Genomic DNA, 14,478 nt, shown 5'->3' on the forward strand with positions numbered 1-14,478 from the left:
AGTGGGTATCACAGCATTACTAAGTGCCTCCTTTACTATTAGGTATTTCTCATTAATTCAATATGTAACCACTGGTAACGCCTCACGAGGCTGAGTGCTCCCCGAGCACAGAGCAAAAAAAAAAAAAAAACTTCGACCCCACCAGGAATCAAACCTGGAACCTCCGGCGTACGAATGCAGTGTGATACCCACCCGGCCAGAGATAACACATCTTCCAATCTATTTAACCCTTCACTGGTGAACGTCTGCGTAATTTCGTCCTGTCTATTGTAGAATTTTAACTAGGAAATTCTTTAAAATGTGGGGCCTACATTAGGATTAGTGTCACACACGTGGTACCGCTCCCCTATCCCGAATAAAATTTAGTTAGGCAAAACGTTTTTCCCGTGATTTGATAAATTTTCCGGCAAGTTAATTAGTTCACGCCATGTCCCCTGCATACATAGAACGTATACATAGAACATACATAGAAAGTACATAGAACATTACATTGACATAAATACATAGTTTACATAAAACATAACATGGTTAACGTATAGTCAAGAGCTAAAATTTCAGGAGAATTTCCATTTTCATTCCTTTAGACCCGTTGTACATTAGAAGCGTAGACAAGCAACTTTTTGTAGTGCGTAGTCTCTGATCTTGAAATTTGTCGCGACGACCTATGAACTCAAAGCGAGAAAGTTTTAGATAACACTTCAGTCGATCATTTAAGACCGGTTTTAGCGTTACCTATGTTAAGCTACGCCGAGCAAGGCCAATAAATGGATGGGTGACTTAAACCTTATATTGGGAATAAAGGGAGAACGGGCTCTAGTCTTGATTTTAAATCATTACATGAAAGAAAAATCAAAGCAAGAATAATAATAAACTGAATATTAAACAAATTAGGTATGTACATAGGTACTGATTTTCTCTAATCTCGATCGAATAAACTACGGTCTAAAAAATTCGCGGAGGGACGGGCCCAGCTTGTTACAATAGTTTTAAGTAAAATTAAATAAAAAATCATATCTTATAAATACCTATTAGTTATTTAGGCCTTACCTGTGTCCGGTTTGGTTTCGAAATAGGTTCTAGACTTGGATATGTGACGACATAGATGTAGTAATCTCGAGCATAGCGTGGGAGTAAGTGAGAACTTGCGTGGAAACAGAGTACCATTGACTTGAGATAACTCGAAGTGAGAATAGAACGGTTCAATACACACCAGAGCACGAATACCCAGCGGACTACACCATGGAATGAATATCTAAACACAAACAATAGAATATAAGATAACTAACTAACTCAGGTTTCTTCTTCTAAATAATATATGAAGGATGAAAATCTAAATTTGACTTTTTTATACATAAAAAAAAAAAAATAAATAAAATAAAATACACGTCCTATTTTGGACTAAAAAAAAAAAAAATAATACAAATTTAAATAATGAATTATTTCTGAAGCTGAGAGTCTCTTCAAAATATTTGTTACCACAACATTTGTAAGAGCCTTTACTAAATTTATCACCTCTATAAATTTTCTTTTTCACTCTGGTAATACCCACCTCACAAGCTACAAGTTGGAACTTACCCCAAAGAAGAACATTGTATTCCAACACCAGGACCATGTTCTATGTGTATAGTTGATCCATCGCCACAGAGGCCATCTTGTACTTGAGCTACGTATCACCTCTTTCTCCACTAGAAACACAGGCTAGGGAAAAACGGGACAGAATTATATTATATTTAGTGAATTGTATAGGTATTAATTATAACCCCACAAAAACACAAATGTGAAAAGAAGGCCAAGTTCCTATCCAAAAATGTCGGTCTATAAAAGCTTAGTTAAGTACCTATCAAAAATGATATGGTAGTAGATTTTGACATCTACTGACAAAAAAACAACAACAACTCACGGTAATGAGAAGATCTGCAGGTACCTACTAATCATGTGTAAATATATACTTAGAAAAAAGGAGTGAGATCCCCCACAGAAACACAAATGTGAAAAGAAGGCCAAGTTCCTATCCAAAAATGTCGGCCTATAAAAGTGGTGATATCAGAAAATTAAGGCCAAGTCTGCATTCCCAGTTTTTCTATTTACAAATGGTTTCCTCTCCTTGCTTCAGTTCCTCGTCACATTTCTTTTTCAACTTGGGATACATGTTTATTTGCATGTTGAGAAATTGAATCTTATTCCTTCAACCTTCTCTCAATTTCAACTTGGCTATGTTTTCTCTACACAAACAAATAAAAAATTAAACGTAAAACCCGAAGGAAAAATATAGCCAAGTTGAAATTGAGAGAAGGTTGAAGGAATTAAGATTCAACAGGCACGAAAAACTGGGAATACAGACTTGGCCTTAATTTTCTGATATCACCACTTTTATAGGCCGACATTTTTGGATAGGAACTTGGCCTTCTTTTCACATTTGTGTTTTTGTGGGGGATCTCACTCCTTTTTTCTAAGTATGTATTTACACATGATTAGTAGGTACCTGCAGATCTTCTTATTACCGTGAGTTGTTGTTGTCGTTGTTTTTTTGTCAGTAGATGTCAACATCTACTACCATATCATTTTTGATAGGTACTTGACTAAGCCTTTAGTCAGTAAAAAAGCGGTTGTGGGGGATCTCACTCCTTTTTTCTAAGTATGTATTTACACATGATTAGTAGGTACCTGCAGATCTTCTTATTACCGTGAGTTGTTGTTGTCGTTGTTGTTTTTTTGTCAGTAGATGTCAACATCTACTACCATATCATTTTTGATAGGTACTTGACTAAGCCTTTAGTCAGTAAAAAAGCGGTCGAAATGCTATAAAAATAACCTGAACAAGCGGGGCTCGTCCCTCCGGGAATTTTTCGATCTTGGTTAAAGAAAATCAGTATTTATGTACCTACCTATTTTATTTAATATTCAGTTTATTATTATTCTTGATTTGATTTTTCGATTTTACTTTCATGTAATGATTTAAAATCAAGACTAGAGCCCGTTCTCCCTTTATTCCCAATATAAGGTTCAAGTCACCCATCCATTTATTGGCCTTGCTCGGCGTAGCTTAACATAGGTAACGCTAAAACCGGTCTTAAATGATCGACTGAAGTGTTATCCAAAACTTTCTCGCTTTGAGTTCATAGGTCGTCGCGAAAAATTTCGAGATCAGAGCTCATTTGTGTGAGAAAATGTGAAAAAAAAAAACCCAAAAACCAGTTTTTTTGGATTTTTGGCTCTATGGTTTTCTGGACAAAATTTGCACCACCATTTTCGTGTTCCTCGTAAAAAGACCTTTAATTTGATATATAGGTCAACCAGGTTTGGATAAGTCCTTCTATGGGGACAGACAGACAGACACCGAAGCGAATACAATAGTCCGTCCACTATACCTCGGTTCTCTGGACAAAATTTTCACCACCATTTTCGTGATCCTGGTAAAAAGACCTTTAATTTGATATATAGGTCGACCAGGTTTGGATAAGTCCTTCTACGGGGACAGACGGACAGACTGACACCAAAGCGAATACAATAGTCCGTCCACTATACCTTTTATTATTAGTAATAATAAAGGAAGGACGGACTAAAAATACGGTAAACCACGTTGTTCTGATGTTAATAAAAACTGATATATGGGGGGTTTTAGGTATGGTTTTGGGGGGGGGTCTACTATTATAACTTTTTCGATATCTCTAACCATTTAGTGAAAACCGCCGAAAAGCGGCTATTTCCGCCTATGGGCGGAGCCCAGTGCAACTTTTGCCGATTTTCAGATTTTTCCCTTTACTTACTCATCAAGGCCTACCATCCTACCAAATTTCAAGTTTCTACGACATCGGGAAGTGCCTCAACATTTTGATGAGTGAGTGAGTAAAAAAATTTCGATTTTTCCGCCTCTATATCTCCGGAACTACTTGTTATTAAGACCTAAATATGTGCCCTGAATTTCAAAAGTTTATCTTTAGAGGAATCCGATCTATGAAGGTGAGAAAAACCTGCCGAATCGCGTGTAAAGATACACAGGCGTGCTTACTGGAACTTGGCCTGGCGCACTGCCGTGCGCTCAGATGTAAGATAGTTTCTTCAAGTTAAATTTATCCCAAGGGCAAGGTAATACCCTAGACTCTTGACAAAATGGAGTGAGCCTGAAGAAATTATATTTTATCAAATTGGCATGGAATTAAAATCAGTAAAAAATGAGCTGAATTGTTACACAGGAATATTTGAAATATTCCCCCAAAGAACCAATTATTTTCGGTTTAGGATACCTGATTTTGTTGATTAGGCTTTATGTTTCCTCTCTTAGGTCAGGCTGATCTGATCAAAGTTTAGAATTAGGTTAACTGTAAGTTAGGTAGAGTACAGGGTGATTAGGCATTTATATTATGTACCTGGTTAGGGTCAGACCGTGGTGTGGTGATAGAGGTGGCTGTTGAACTAAACACAGTGGGAATATTTTCACTCTGCCCCTGGAAGTTACGTTTGACCACCCAATTCTGTGGAAACCAGATCTGTGTCGGCCATTGAAATGTACGGGTTGGTGTTTTCACCTTGCGTAGCTCTTTCAATAGGACAGGCTCTCTCTGGAATCAACAAGACAAGAAATATAGTCACATCCCAATCTACATATAGAGAAGAAAAAAAATGGTACGCGGAGCTCAGAGCAAACAGATTGTTGAAAAAAAAAAGAAAAAAAAAAAAAGTCGTTTAGATTTGGTAATGGAACGGCTCGTATAAATATTGACTGTTCCTTACCTCTCTCGCCAGCCTAGTTAGCTTGGTTGGTGGCGCGTCTGCCTTGTAAGCGCTAGGCCGCGGGTTCGATTCCCGCCCGGAACGGATTTTATCCTGATGGGATAATGTTCGTTCTCGGAACGGCTGGCTTTGGCTGGCTTTCCTCCTACCTATCCTGTCTTCCTTCTCTCTTCGATTTCGGGACGATAAGACCCTACCAGTTACAGTTCCCTCTGTCAAACCTCTTTCAAAAAAATTACAGTGTGATGGTTTAGTTTATACGGGGTGTTATAACTTAGCTTACAAGGATTGATTTATTGGGTTAAGAGACGATTTTTCCCTCTATGATCATGGACCTGCAATTGCTTTCAATCCAAGTCAAGGTGTATTTTCCTTTTGTAAACATTGAAAATACAGAACTAGTTCCGCCAAGGAGATCTGAATTTTCAACTTCATTACCTTGGCCGCCAAAGCATAAATTCTATGGTGTTTACCCACAGACCCCCTTGTGTATGAAAACATCTCCCTTAAATAAGAGACGGACATTTAATTCTTGGAATTTTTTCATCAAACAAATAGCAAAATTTTACTCAGTGGCCCCTCATTCAGATAAACATTAAAAATACACAAGTGGCCCGTGGCAGCCAATGTGGTCGCGCTATGACGCCCAAAGAGGAAAACTTCAAGAGAACAAGGATTGTTTTCCAATATTTAGGAGAGGAAAATACACCTTTACAGAGGTTCTAATTCTATGCTCGCTACACAGTACAGTCAGATTATTAGCCCATTAATACATTACCTATGTCACCCAATGACAACCTGTGACTTCAATAATGAATAATAATTACAATGTGTAGTTAGGAAGTGCTTTGGTGCAGGGGTGTGTTCAGAATTTCAGATGAATAGTAAAGTGTGCTGTCCATACCCAACAACATAAAAATCACATTCATACTCACTGAATTCTATCTAGGAAATAAGAAATAAGAGTGAAGAGACAAAAGCTTGTTACTTGTACTGAACGATTTCTGTATAAAGTTTACAACTTGAATGATTGATAAAGGTACAAACGGAATTCCAAGATAAGATTATAAAACTGAACGTGTGCTGCATTTTGCTGGGAACTATTTATATAAATCCTTCTGTTGTATGCCAGAATGATAGAGGTGAACACTTACCCTCTCTCACGTAGTGAGTCCAACTGCTTTCTGGTAAGTCGTTTGATTTCTCCCTTGCTATCCACAGCCACAGCATCCAACTCATCAAATGAGGGAGGTACAAACAGATCTTTGACATTGATAACTCGGGCAGACTTGTTTCTAGCCAGAGTACAATTACCATCATTACCTGGACAAGGAAACATATATTTCATTTTAAGGTACTTAACATTTCACGTCCGACCAAGAATATGAGAAAAAAAAAAAAAATGCTCAAAGATGAGTGAGATGAAAATGTCGAAAAAACTAAATTAACTCCATTTCGTATTGACATAGAGGCTGGGCGGGGCTTGAAACTCTTGATGTTGACATGATTAATCTCGCAGGTACCTACTTACCACTTCCGGGGTTTGAAACTAGATTTTGAAATCACCAGCAAATTTACCACGAATCTTTTCCTCTAGCCATTTGAAAGGATTAAGTGGTTCACTAGACCTTTTGTATTGTATACTAACCTTGAGACACTTCATTTGAACCATTGATTGTAGAAAGAACTGGATTGGGAATCACTATTGGAAATGTTTTCCAATGATACAAAAATTGTTCTCCAACCTGGAAGAAGAAAAAGATTTTCAGAATTTTCTCTCTCTCTCTTTTTAGAGGAAGTCAACCAAAAAATAATAGTAAAATAATAATAGAAAGTAAAAACGAGAATTGAGAATTTCTTTTTCTTGTTATACAGTCATGTAGACCAGGGAATATCACTCTCCATGTTACACGAGTCCGCACCGGCTCTATCTGAGTCCAAGTTATGAGCCTGCAGCGACGGAATACCTACCAGTATGTCTGAGGACAATACAATAGAATATTATATACATAGAATACCTTGCTTATACTATCACAATGAGAATAGGGATGCGTTCAAGTTCATACTATACGGTGTTTTACCGTATTTTTCGAGTCCAAGTTATGAGCCTGCAGCGACGGAATACCTACCAGTATGTCTGAGGACAATACAATAGAATATATATACATAGAATACCTTGCTTATACTATCACAATGAGAATAGGGATGCGTTCAAGTTCATACTATACGGTGTTTTACCGTATTTTTCGACATTCCGATACATTCAAAAGAAGTTTCCGTTCGCTCCTTTAAGACATTCTGAACACTTAATAGTATTGAAGGAAGAGAAGTTGGTATCTTACCTACCGTCCCTCCGGGAATTTTTCGATCTTGGTTAAAGAAAATCAGTATTCATGTACCTACCTATTTTATTTAATATTCAGTTTATTATTATTCTTGATTTGATTTTTTGATATCTTACCTAGAAGTTTGAGCACTCCCTCCATGAAGGATCGTGTTGATTGGAGAAGGCTGAAGAAATGAGACACCAGACGCGCCCTAGCGGTTACCACTAGGAACCTCAGACCGAATGCCAGATCATCCAGTAGCGTGTCACGTGACCTCTCCCGACCTTTCTGTAGAAACTCACTAAGTCGCCACTTATGATGTTGACCGGGGAAATTCAAACTGGCCACCTCGAACTCACTACGGACACACGGCACGCCAATGGGTTAATGTTGTAAATTATTAATATTGACCACTGATCATATGTATTGTTAAGTAACCATCCGATGAGCACCCCTTCCCATATTGGCCCCCCGATGACGAAAAATCGCGGAAAAAATGAGGAATTATAAATTAAAATTCGAGTTAAAACATTATTGTTAACAAACATGCAAAAAACCAAAAGGGAAAAACAACAATTTCTAAACACGGGGAGAAGTAGTTTAATTTTTTACATGAAATATTTGAAAGGAATATAGGTAATTTTATGTAATAATAATAACAACAACAACAACAACTAAAAAACTGATGTGCGATGTGAAACAAAAAATAATAATAATAGGTCATCATGACAAGCAAGCACAGCTTTAAGAAATTGATTAGATTGAGGGTGAAAAGCAAGTAAGTAGGTAGGTACATTTATGTGCACCTACGAGTAACAAAAAAAGATTCTACAAAATTAACCTTCATACAAACGTAAAATAAATTATAATGGGTAAGTGCATGAATAAAATCCATTTAAGGTCAGAAATCACAATCACATGGTTGCTAGAAGAAGCCCGCGGATCTAAAATTTCAACCTCTCTGAGTATAGGTATACTCAGTGCAGGTTAAACACAATTCAAGATTTTATACCCGTGGGTAAAAGGACATCGTCTGATTGGTTGAATCAATACTCTGATGAGCTACATATAAGACTGTGGTTCCAGACCTTTAAGTGGTATAGAATTCACACCGTTCAGGAGTTGAATAGAAAACAGAATGATCTACAGTGAAGCTATTACCCCCAACACTGAATGCTTTCCAATTGAATTGCGTCCAACTTCTTGGCCTTTCCGTACTTATCCATGTGCAAGCTTTCAGAAAATACAAGCCAAAGACAGAACAAAATCAAGACATTGTTATTACAAATCTATACAAGGAGAAGAAATATACACACAGTGTGATGGTTTAGTTTATACGGGGTGTTATAACTTTTAGCTTACAAGGATTGATTTATTGGGTTAAGAGACGATTTTTCCCTCTATGATCATGGGCCTGCAATTGCTTTCAATCCAAGTCAAGGTGTATTTTCCTTTTGTAAACATTGAAAATACAGAACTAGTTCCGCCAAGGAGATCTGAATTTTCAACTTCATTACCTTGGCCGCCAAAGCATATTCTATGGTGTTTACCCACAGACCCCCGTGTGTATGAAAACATCTCCCTTAAATGAGAGACGGACATTTAATTCTTGGAATTTTTTCATCAAACAAATAGCAAAATTTTACTCAGTGGCCCCTCATTCAGATAAACATTAAAAATACACAAGTGGCCCGTGGCAGCCAATATGACGCCCAAAGAGGAAAACTTCAAGAGAACAAGGATTGTTTTCCAATATTTAGGAGAGGAAAATACACCTTTACAGAGGTTCTAAAATTTCTTTTCCCTTTTAGAAATGTACACCGATTTAAATGAGAGTGTTCCCAACTTTACACTACGCACGACACGATTTTTACTTTCCATTAATGAAACGGGCCTTTACTCCGCCACTGATTTTTGAAATACCGCGGGAAAAAAGTAGAGACCAACGAGCAAAAAATACGCAAACTCGGCAGCCATTTTTGTTTTCAGCGAAAAAAAAAAGTAAACAAAACATTTTTCTCGTTTTCGACTTTTCGCAGACAGACATCAAAAAAATTACCTCTCTCATGAACGTAACATCTCGCTGTAGAAAGTACAATGTCTGGGGTAAGTTATGTGCAGTACATAACGCTAATGCTTCCTCATGTGCACTCCATTTGTTTTCCTCTATAAACCGCGCTTCCGTCTGTCTCAATTCCTGTCGTAGCCAGGCGCCAATACGCGCTAATATAACGTGCGAGTATTTGATACGCGCACACAGTAGATCCTTGGTGCGCGCTAACTTGGAGCGCACGTTATCAATAGCACGATACATGAGGACAATAGATTGCGCTTGATCAATGAGGAGTTGCGGAATACCTGAGGAGAGAAACCAACAATAAATAAATAAATACCTCAACAAGAGAGAAACCATAATCAAGAGAGAGATCATTTAGAAGTGAAATTCATACCTAGGTAGAGATAGACAAGATAAGGTACTTTATTTATATTTGAAATATCATTCTCTACTTGCCTTCTCCTAGTGCCTGTAACTCCTCATTATTCTGTATACTATTGTATACTCGCGTTAGATATTCCTTCATAACAGCTTGGTTGTGTACTTTATATTTGAAATATAATTCTCTACTTGCCTTCTCCTAGTGCCTGTAACTCCTCATTATTCTGTATACTATTGTATACTCGCGTTAGATATTCCTTCATAACAGCTTGGTTCACAGTTTTCTCAATCTCATCATCGGGTAACTTTTCGCATTTCAACTGATTGATGAGTTTCTCTCTAAAGTGTAGAAACCAGCCTCGCGTTTCTTTCTCTAGAATGACAACTAGATGGGGAAGCGCTTTCTTCATTAGGTCACGATTGAACAGGCGGAGATCCAACTTTTGACCTGTGAACACACATAGAATATGTTAGATTGCGAACACAGACAGAATATGGTTAATTGCGAACACAGATGGAATATGTTACATTGTATGAGCAAAGTGGTATTATAGTGGAAATAGCCCGATGAATGGCCCACTAACATTAGGCAACGTTGTGCGTGGATAGTATCTGGACGAGTAACCTTTCTAGGAATCTAGGACAATAGGGGTTGTTGGCTATTTCAGGGTGCCCTCAGCTCGTAGGGACAGTAGAGTTATTCTCACATGAAACTTACCTTTAGGTGTGATGAACTGGTAAGGTATGGTAAGCTTGGAAAGCAGAATCTCATTGGTTAGCTCAAGTTTCTCCGTATGTAATCGCTTGAGCTGCTTCCTTACAAAGTTGGTTAGATGTAGCACGGAATCCTCACAGTCAGGACTAGGTAGAAGTTCTGCCACTAGGTGTCGACACCTCTCCTCATGAACCCTCGAGTCCAAGAAATATGTTAAATTGCGAACACAGATGGAATATGTTACATTGTATGAGCAAAGTGGTATTACAGTGGAAATAGCACGATGAATGGCCCACTAACATTAGGCAACGTTGTGCGTGGATAGTAACCTTTCTAGGAATCTAGGACAATAGGGGTTGTTGGCTATTTCAGGGTGCCCTCAGCTCGTAGGGACAGTAAAGTTATTCTCACACGAAACTTACCTTTAGGTGTGATGAACTGGTAAGGTATGGTAAGCTTGGAAAGCAGAATCTCATTGGTTAGCTCAAGTTTCTCCGTATGACCCAATGGCAATCTGTGACTTCAATAATGAACAATTACAATGTGTAGTTAGGAAGTGCTTTGGTGCAGGGGTGTGTTCAGGTGAATAGTAACGTGTGCTGTCCATACCCAACAACATAAAAATCACATTCATACTCACTGAATTCTATCTAGGAAATAAGAAATAAGAGTGAAGAGACAAAAGCTTGTTACTTGTAGGTACTGAACGATTTCTGTATAAAGTTTACAACTTGAATGATTGATAAAGGTACAAACGGAATTCCAAGATAAGATTATAAAACTGAACTGTATGTACGGTATTTTTTCATTTTTTTTTCCCCCTCGTAGGTTGTACCGTCAAAATGAGGAAGTAGTGGAGCGAACTCAGGATTGGCGAGCGAAACCCCGACACTAGCGCTCAGGGTTCGACGAGTCCTTTTGGAACTTAGCCAATCCGGGATTGCGAGTTGTGTAGAACCCAGCATAAGTGGTTCACTAGACCTTTTGTATTGTATACTAACCTTGAGACACTTCATTTGAACCATTGATTGTAGAAAGAACTGGATTGGGAATCACTATTGGAAATGTTTTCCAATGATACAAAAATTGTTCTCCAACCTGGAAGAAGAAAAAGATTTTCAGAATTTTCTCTCTCTCTCTTTTTAGAGGAAGTCAACCAAAAAATAATAGTAAAATAATAATAGAAAGTAAAAACGAGAATTGAGAATTTCTTTTCCCTTTTAGAAATGTACACCGATTTAAATGAGAGTGTTCCCAACTTTACACTACGCACGACACGATTTTTACTTTCCATTAATGAAACGGGCCTTTACTCCGCCACTGATTTTTGAAATACCGCGGGAAAAAAGTAGAGACCAACGAGCAAAAAATACGCAAACTCGGCAGCCATTTTTGTTTTCAGCGAAAAAAAAAAGTAAACAAAACATTTTTCTCGTTTTCGACTTTTCGCAGACAGACACCTTTCTCCTCTCCTCTTGTTTCTCGTTGAAAGTTTTCTTTCTATTGTTTGCATAAAGTCCGAAAATTATTAGAAAACCTTTATTTAAAACGTTTTTGGGAGCATTTAGCTACCCTTATTTGAGACGAACAGTTTTGTAACTTCCCAAAATATCAAGTGATTAAATCAACCATCTCTGACCCAGGAACCATCCGGAGGTAACTTTGAAGTTATTATTGGAAAGTGTAAAGATATCACTAATAAAATATTATCCCGTTGAAATACAAAGTTAAACGAAATTCAATGCATGTAATCTTGAAAGTTTCAGTTCTAGGTAGTAGCTCTTGAACCCAGGAACCATCCGGAGGTAACTTTGAAGTTATCATTGGAAAGTGTAAAGATATCACAAATAAAATATTATCCCGTTGAAATACAAAGTTAAACGAAATTCAATGCATGTAATCTTGAAAGTTTCAGTTCTAGGTAGTAGCTCTTGTCATCTTTGCAATTAAATGCAGCTCTGGAATAAAAGGACAAGTGTTTGAAAATACTTCTGTAGATCACAACTTCTGAGAAAACACCTAAACCAAAATGAGTACTGAAGATTATAATGAACAACAAGAAGAGGAGGCAACAGGTAACCATCCAGGCTACAAGAAAAACAATGTCCTCCCGTTATGGGGCAATGAAAGAACAATGAACATGAACCCACTCATTCTGACAAACATTCAATCCTCACACTACTTCAAAGTGAACTTGTATGAGCTGAAAACATATCATGAAGTTCTCGATGAAGTCTATTATAAAGTTCAACACTTGGAACCATGGGAGAAAGGAAGCAGAAAAACATCGGGACAAACAGGTATGGTAAGCATTGAAACAACTATTTCAACTTCATATCTTCATAATTTACTCTGTTTATGAGGCATAGTTGAACATATGAAAGTATCTACTTACAGAAAAAGAAGCTTGTTCTATTTCTCATATACCTACTTGTGTTAATTATATTATAAATGTGTGTTATTTTGTGTTGCAGGAATGTGTGGTGGTGTGAGAGGGGTTGGAGCAGGTGGCATTGTTTCAACAGCATTTTGTCTCCTCTACAAACTATTCACACTGAAAATGACTCGTAAGCAACTCAATGGACTAATCAACCACACAGATTCACCTTACATACGAGGCCTTGGCTTCATGTACATCCGTTACACTCAACCACCTGCAGATCTGTGGGATTGGTATGAACCATATCTTGAAGATGAAGAAGAGGTTGATGTCAAAGCTGGAGGCGGCCAAGTCATGACAATAGGAAACATGCTACGCAGCTTCCTTACCAAGTTAGAATGGCATGGAACCTTATTCCCTCGGATACCAGTGCCCATTCAGCAGAAACTTGAGAAGCAAATGAGTGCCAAATTCCCTCCGGTGTATTCTCAGGCTGGTAGTGGGAATTATCAGCAAGGCAGAGGAGGGGGTGGCAACTATCAAAACCGTTCAGCACCAGGAGCAATGTCAACAAATGCCAAACATATCCCCGATAATGAGGCACACTATGGAGAAGCTGAGAGACACGCCAAGACATCAGGATACAGTGATCATAAGAAATCTGATCGGGGAGACTCGTACAAACGGAGCTATGATAGCAAAGATGACAGATACAAGTCCAGCAGTCGCTATGCTTCACCAGAGAGAAAAAAATACAGAGATGATAGCCGTGACACTTACCGTGACCGTGACAAGTACAGTAGTTCTAGTAAATATGACAAGTATAGCAAAGATGATAGGTACAGTTCAAGCAAGGATGATAGGTACAGTTCAAGAGAAGACAAATATAGCTCAAGTAAAGAGGACAGATACAGTTCAAGGGACAAATACTCAGAAAGATCTAGTAGACATAGTAAGGACAGGGACAGATCTCCTAGAAAACACAGGAGGCATTAAACCAGATAGATGTCAGAAACCAGAACAAACTTTGGGTAACCAAAACCTAATGTGTATTTCAGCATGGAACATGACAAGTACAATTTCATTGTTAAATGTACTCAAGTGGAACCTTGGAGAAAAAAAAAAATCTGTCTCTTAACTGTAAGGCATTTTTTAAATAAAAAGTAATCTAGGTATTCAGCTACACTGTTATTTTACTTTAATACATAATAAAATTATGTATTATTTTTCACACCAATAATTTAATCTGTTGTAATATCTTCTCATCTAAAGTTTAAATTGTGCAAAATGCAACAAATCAAAATAGGAGAAGAGGAAATAATAAAGATAACCAAGTAGATACTTGGTGGATGTTAGTTATTTAAAAAATATAATTCTCTCAGGGGGGTATTTCATTTACAATTTGTCAATTTGCTAATTTTATTTCAGCTAGTTTTGTTATTGTTTATTACTTAGTTGACATTTCATACGGTAAAAATACGTAGATCAAAGAGAATAAATTTATGTTATTTGGGCAGATAATAAAAGAATAATGGTCAGTGAACTTATTTTGTTCTAGATGCCTAGTATAAACAATAAAGCAATCATGAGAATGAAACTTAGAGGTAAGAACAGTCCTTATAACACCTATTTTCCTTGTAAGACAAAATAAAGTGTCTTCAAATGTTGTTTTCATATTAGTTTGCATTTCTAAAATTAGATATAACACTATGCACTCCACTTTTCACAATATTTTGAAATCACAGAAAATACACATTAGGTATATTCCTTCATATTCTCAGACATTCAGTGTTGTTTTCATATTAGTTTGCATTTCTAAAATTAGATATAACAGTATAACACTATGCACTCCACTTTTCACAATATTTTGAAATCACAGAAAATACAC

General features: G+C 37.3%; 3 protein-coding genes and 1 long non-coding RNA gene across 7 annotated transcripts in view; 1 reads left to right on the forward strand and 3 right to left on the reverse strand.

Annotated features, from left to right (window-relative positions):
* The window catches only part of LOC103518835, a 40,579-nt gene that overhangs the window by 17,717 nt on the left and 8,384 nt on the right, over positions 1-14,478 (reverse strand). The window contains exons 3-11 of the mRNA XM_026830242.1: positions 11,212-11,308; positions 10,851-10,860; positions 10,622-10,724; positions 10,214-10,505; positions 9,689-9,943; positions 9,118-9,416; positions 4,368-4,559; positions 1,576-1,698; positions 1,048-1,252 (exon numbers count right to left, since the gene is read on the reverse strand). Of these exons, the coding sequence (XP_026686043.1) occupies positions 1,048-1,252; positions 1,576-1,698; positions 4,368-4,559; positions 9,118-9,416; positions 9,689-9,943; positions 10,214-10,505; positions 10,622-10,724; positions 10,851-10,860; positions 11,212-11,308 (1,576 nt within the window). The remainder of the gene's footprint in view (positions 1-1,047; positions 1,253-1,575; positions 1,699-4,367; positions 4,560-9,117; positions 9,417-9,688; positions 9,944-10,213; positions 10,506-10,621; positions 10,725-10,850; positions 10,861-11,211; positions 11,309-14,478) is intronic.
* Positions 5,946-6,478, reverse strand: LOC113471337. Its single transcript, XR_003394076.1, has 2 exons — positions 6,380-6,478; positions 5,946-6,054 (listed from the first exon to the last, which is right to left on the reverse strand). It is a non-coding gene; the product is annotated as an uncharacterized LOC113471337 (long non-coding RNA).
* LOC113471322 lies at positions 6,821-8,558 on the reverse strand. 2 transcript variants are annotated; one of them, XM_026830396.1, is made up of 3 exons: positions 8,220-8,558; positions 7,193-7,416; positions 6,898-7,073 (listed from the first exon to the last, which is right to left on the reverse strand). In XM_026830396.1, the coding sequence occupies exons 1-3, from the start codon at positions 8,282-8,284 to the stop codon at positions 6,949-6,951; spliced, it is 414 nt and encodes a 137-aa protein (XP_026686197.1). In that variant the 5' UTR covers positions 8,285-8,558; the 3' UTR covers positions 6,898-6,948. The 2 variants fall into 2 exon arrangements, 1 of the variants encoding a protein (XP_026686197.1); XR_003394064.1 differs by lacking the exons at positions 6,898-7,073; positions 8,220-8,558 and adding an exon at positions 6,821-6,868 and having other exon boundaries at positions 7,193-7,632.
* LOC103518693 (pre-mRNA-splicing factor 38B) lies at positions 11,638-13,977 on the forward strand. 3 transcript variants are annotated; one of them, XM_008483780.3, is made up of 3 exons: positions 11,638-11,982; positions 12,132-12,510; positions 12,685-13,977. In XM_008483780.3, exons 2-3 carry the CDS (start codon positions 12,240-12,242, stop codon positions 13,584-13,586), a joined length of 1,173 nt encoding a protein of 390 aa, XP_008482002.1. In that variant the 5' UTR covers positions 11,638-11,982; positions 12,132-12,239; the 3' UTR covers positions 13,587-13,977. The 3 variants fall into 3 exon arrangements, with proteins under 3 accessions (XP_008482002.1, XP_026686170.1, XP_008482012.1); XM_026830369.1 differs by lacking the exon at positions 11,638-11,982 and having other exon boundaries at positions 12,045-12,510; XM_008483790.3 differs by lacking the exon at positions 11,638-11,982 and having other exon boundaries at positions 12,338-12,515.

This window comes from Diaphorina citri, unplaced genomic scaffold (assembly GCF_000475195.1).
Source record: "Diaphorina citri unplaced genomic scaffold, Diaci psyllid genome assembly version 1.1 scaffold62, whole genome shotgun sequence".
Classification (NCBI taxonomy): Eukaryota; Metazoa; Arthropoda; class Insecta; order Hemiptera; family Psyllidae; genus Diaphorina; species Diaphorina citri.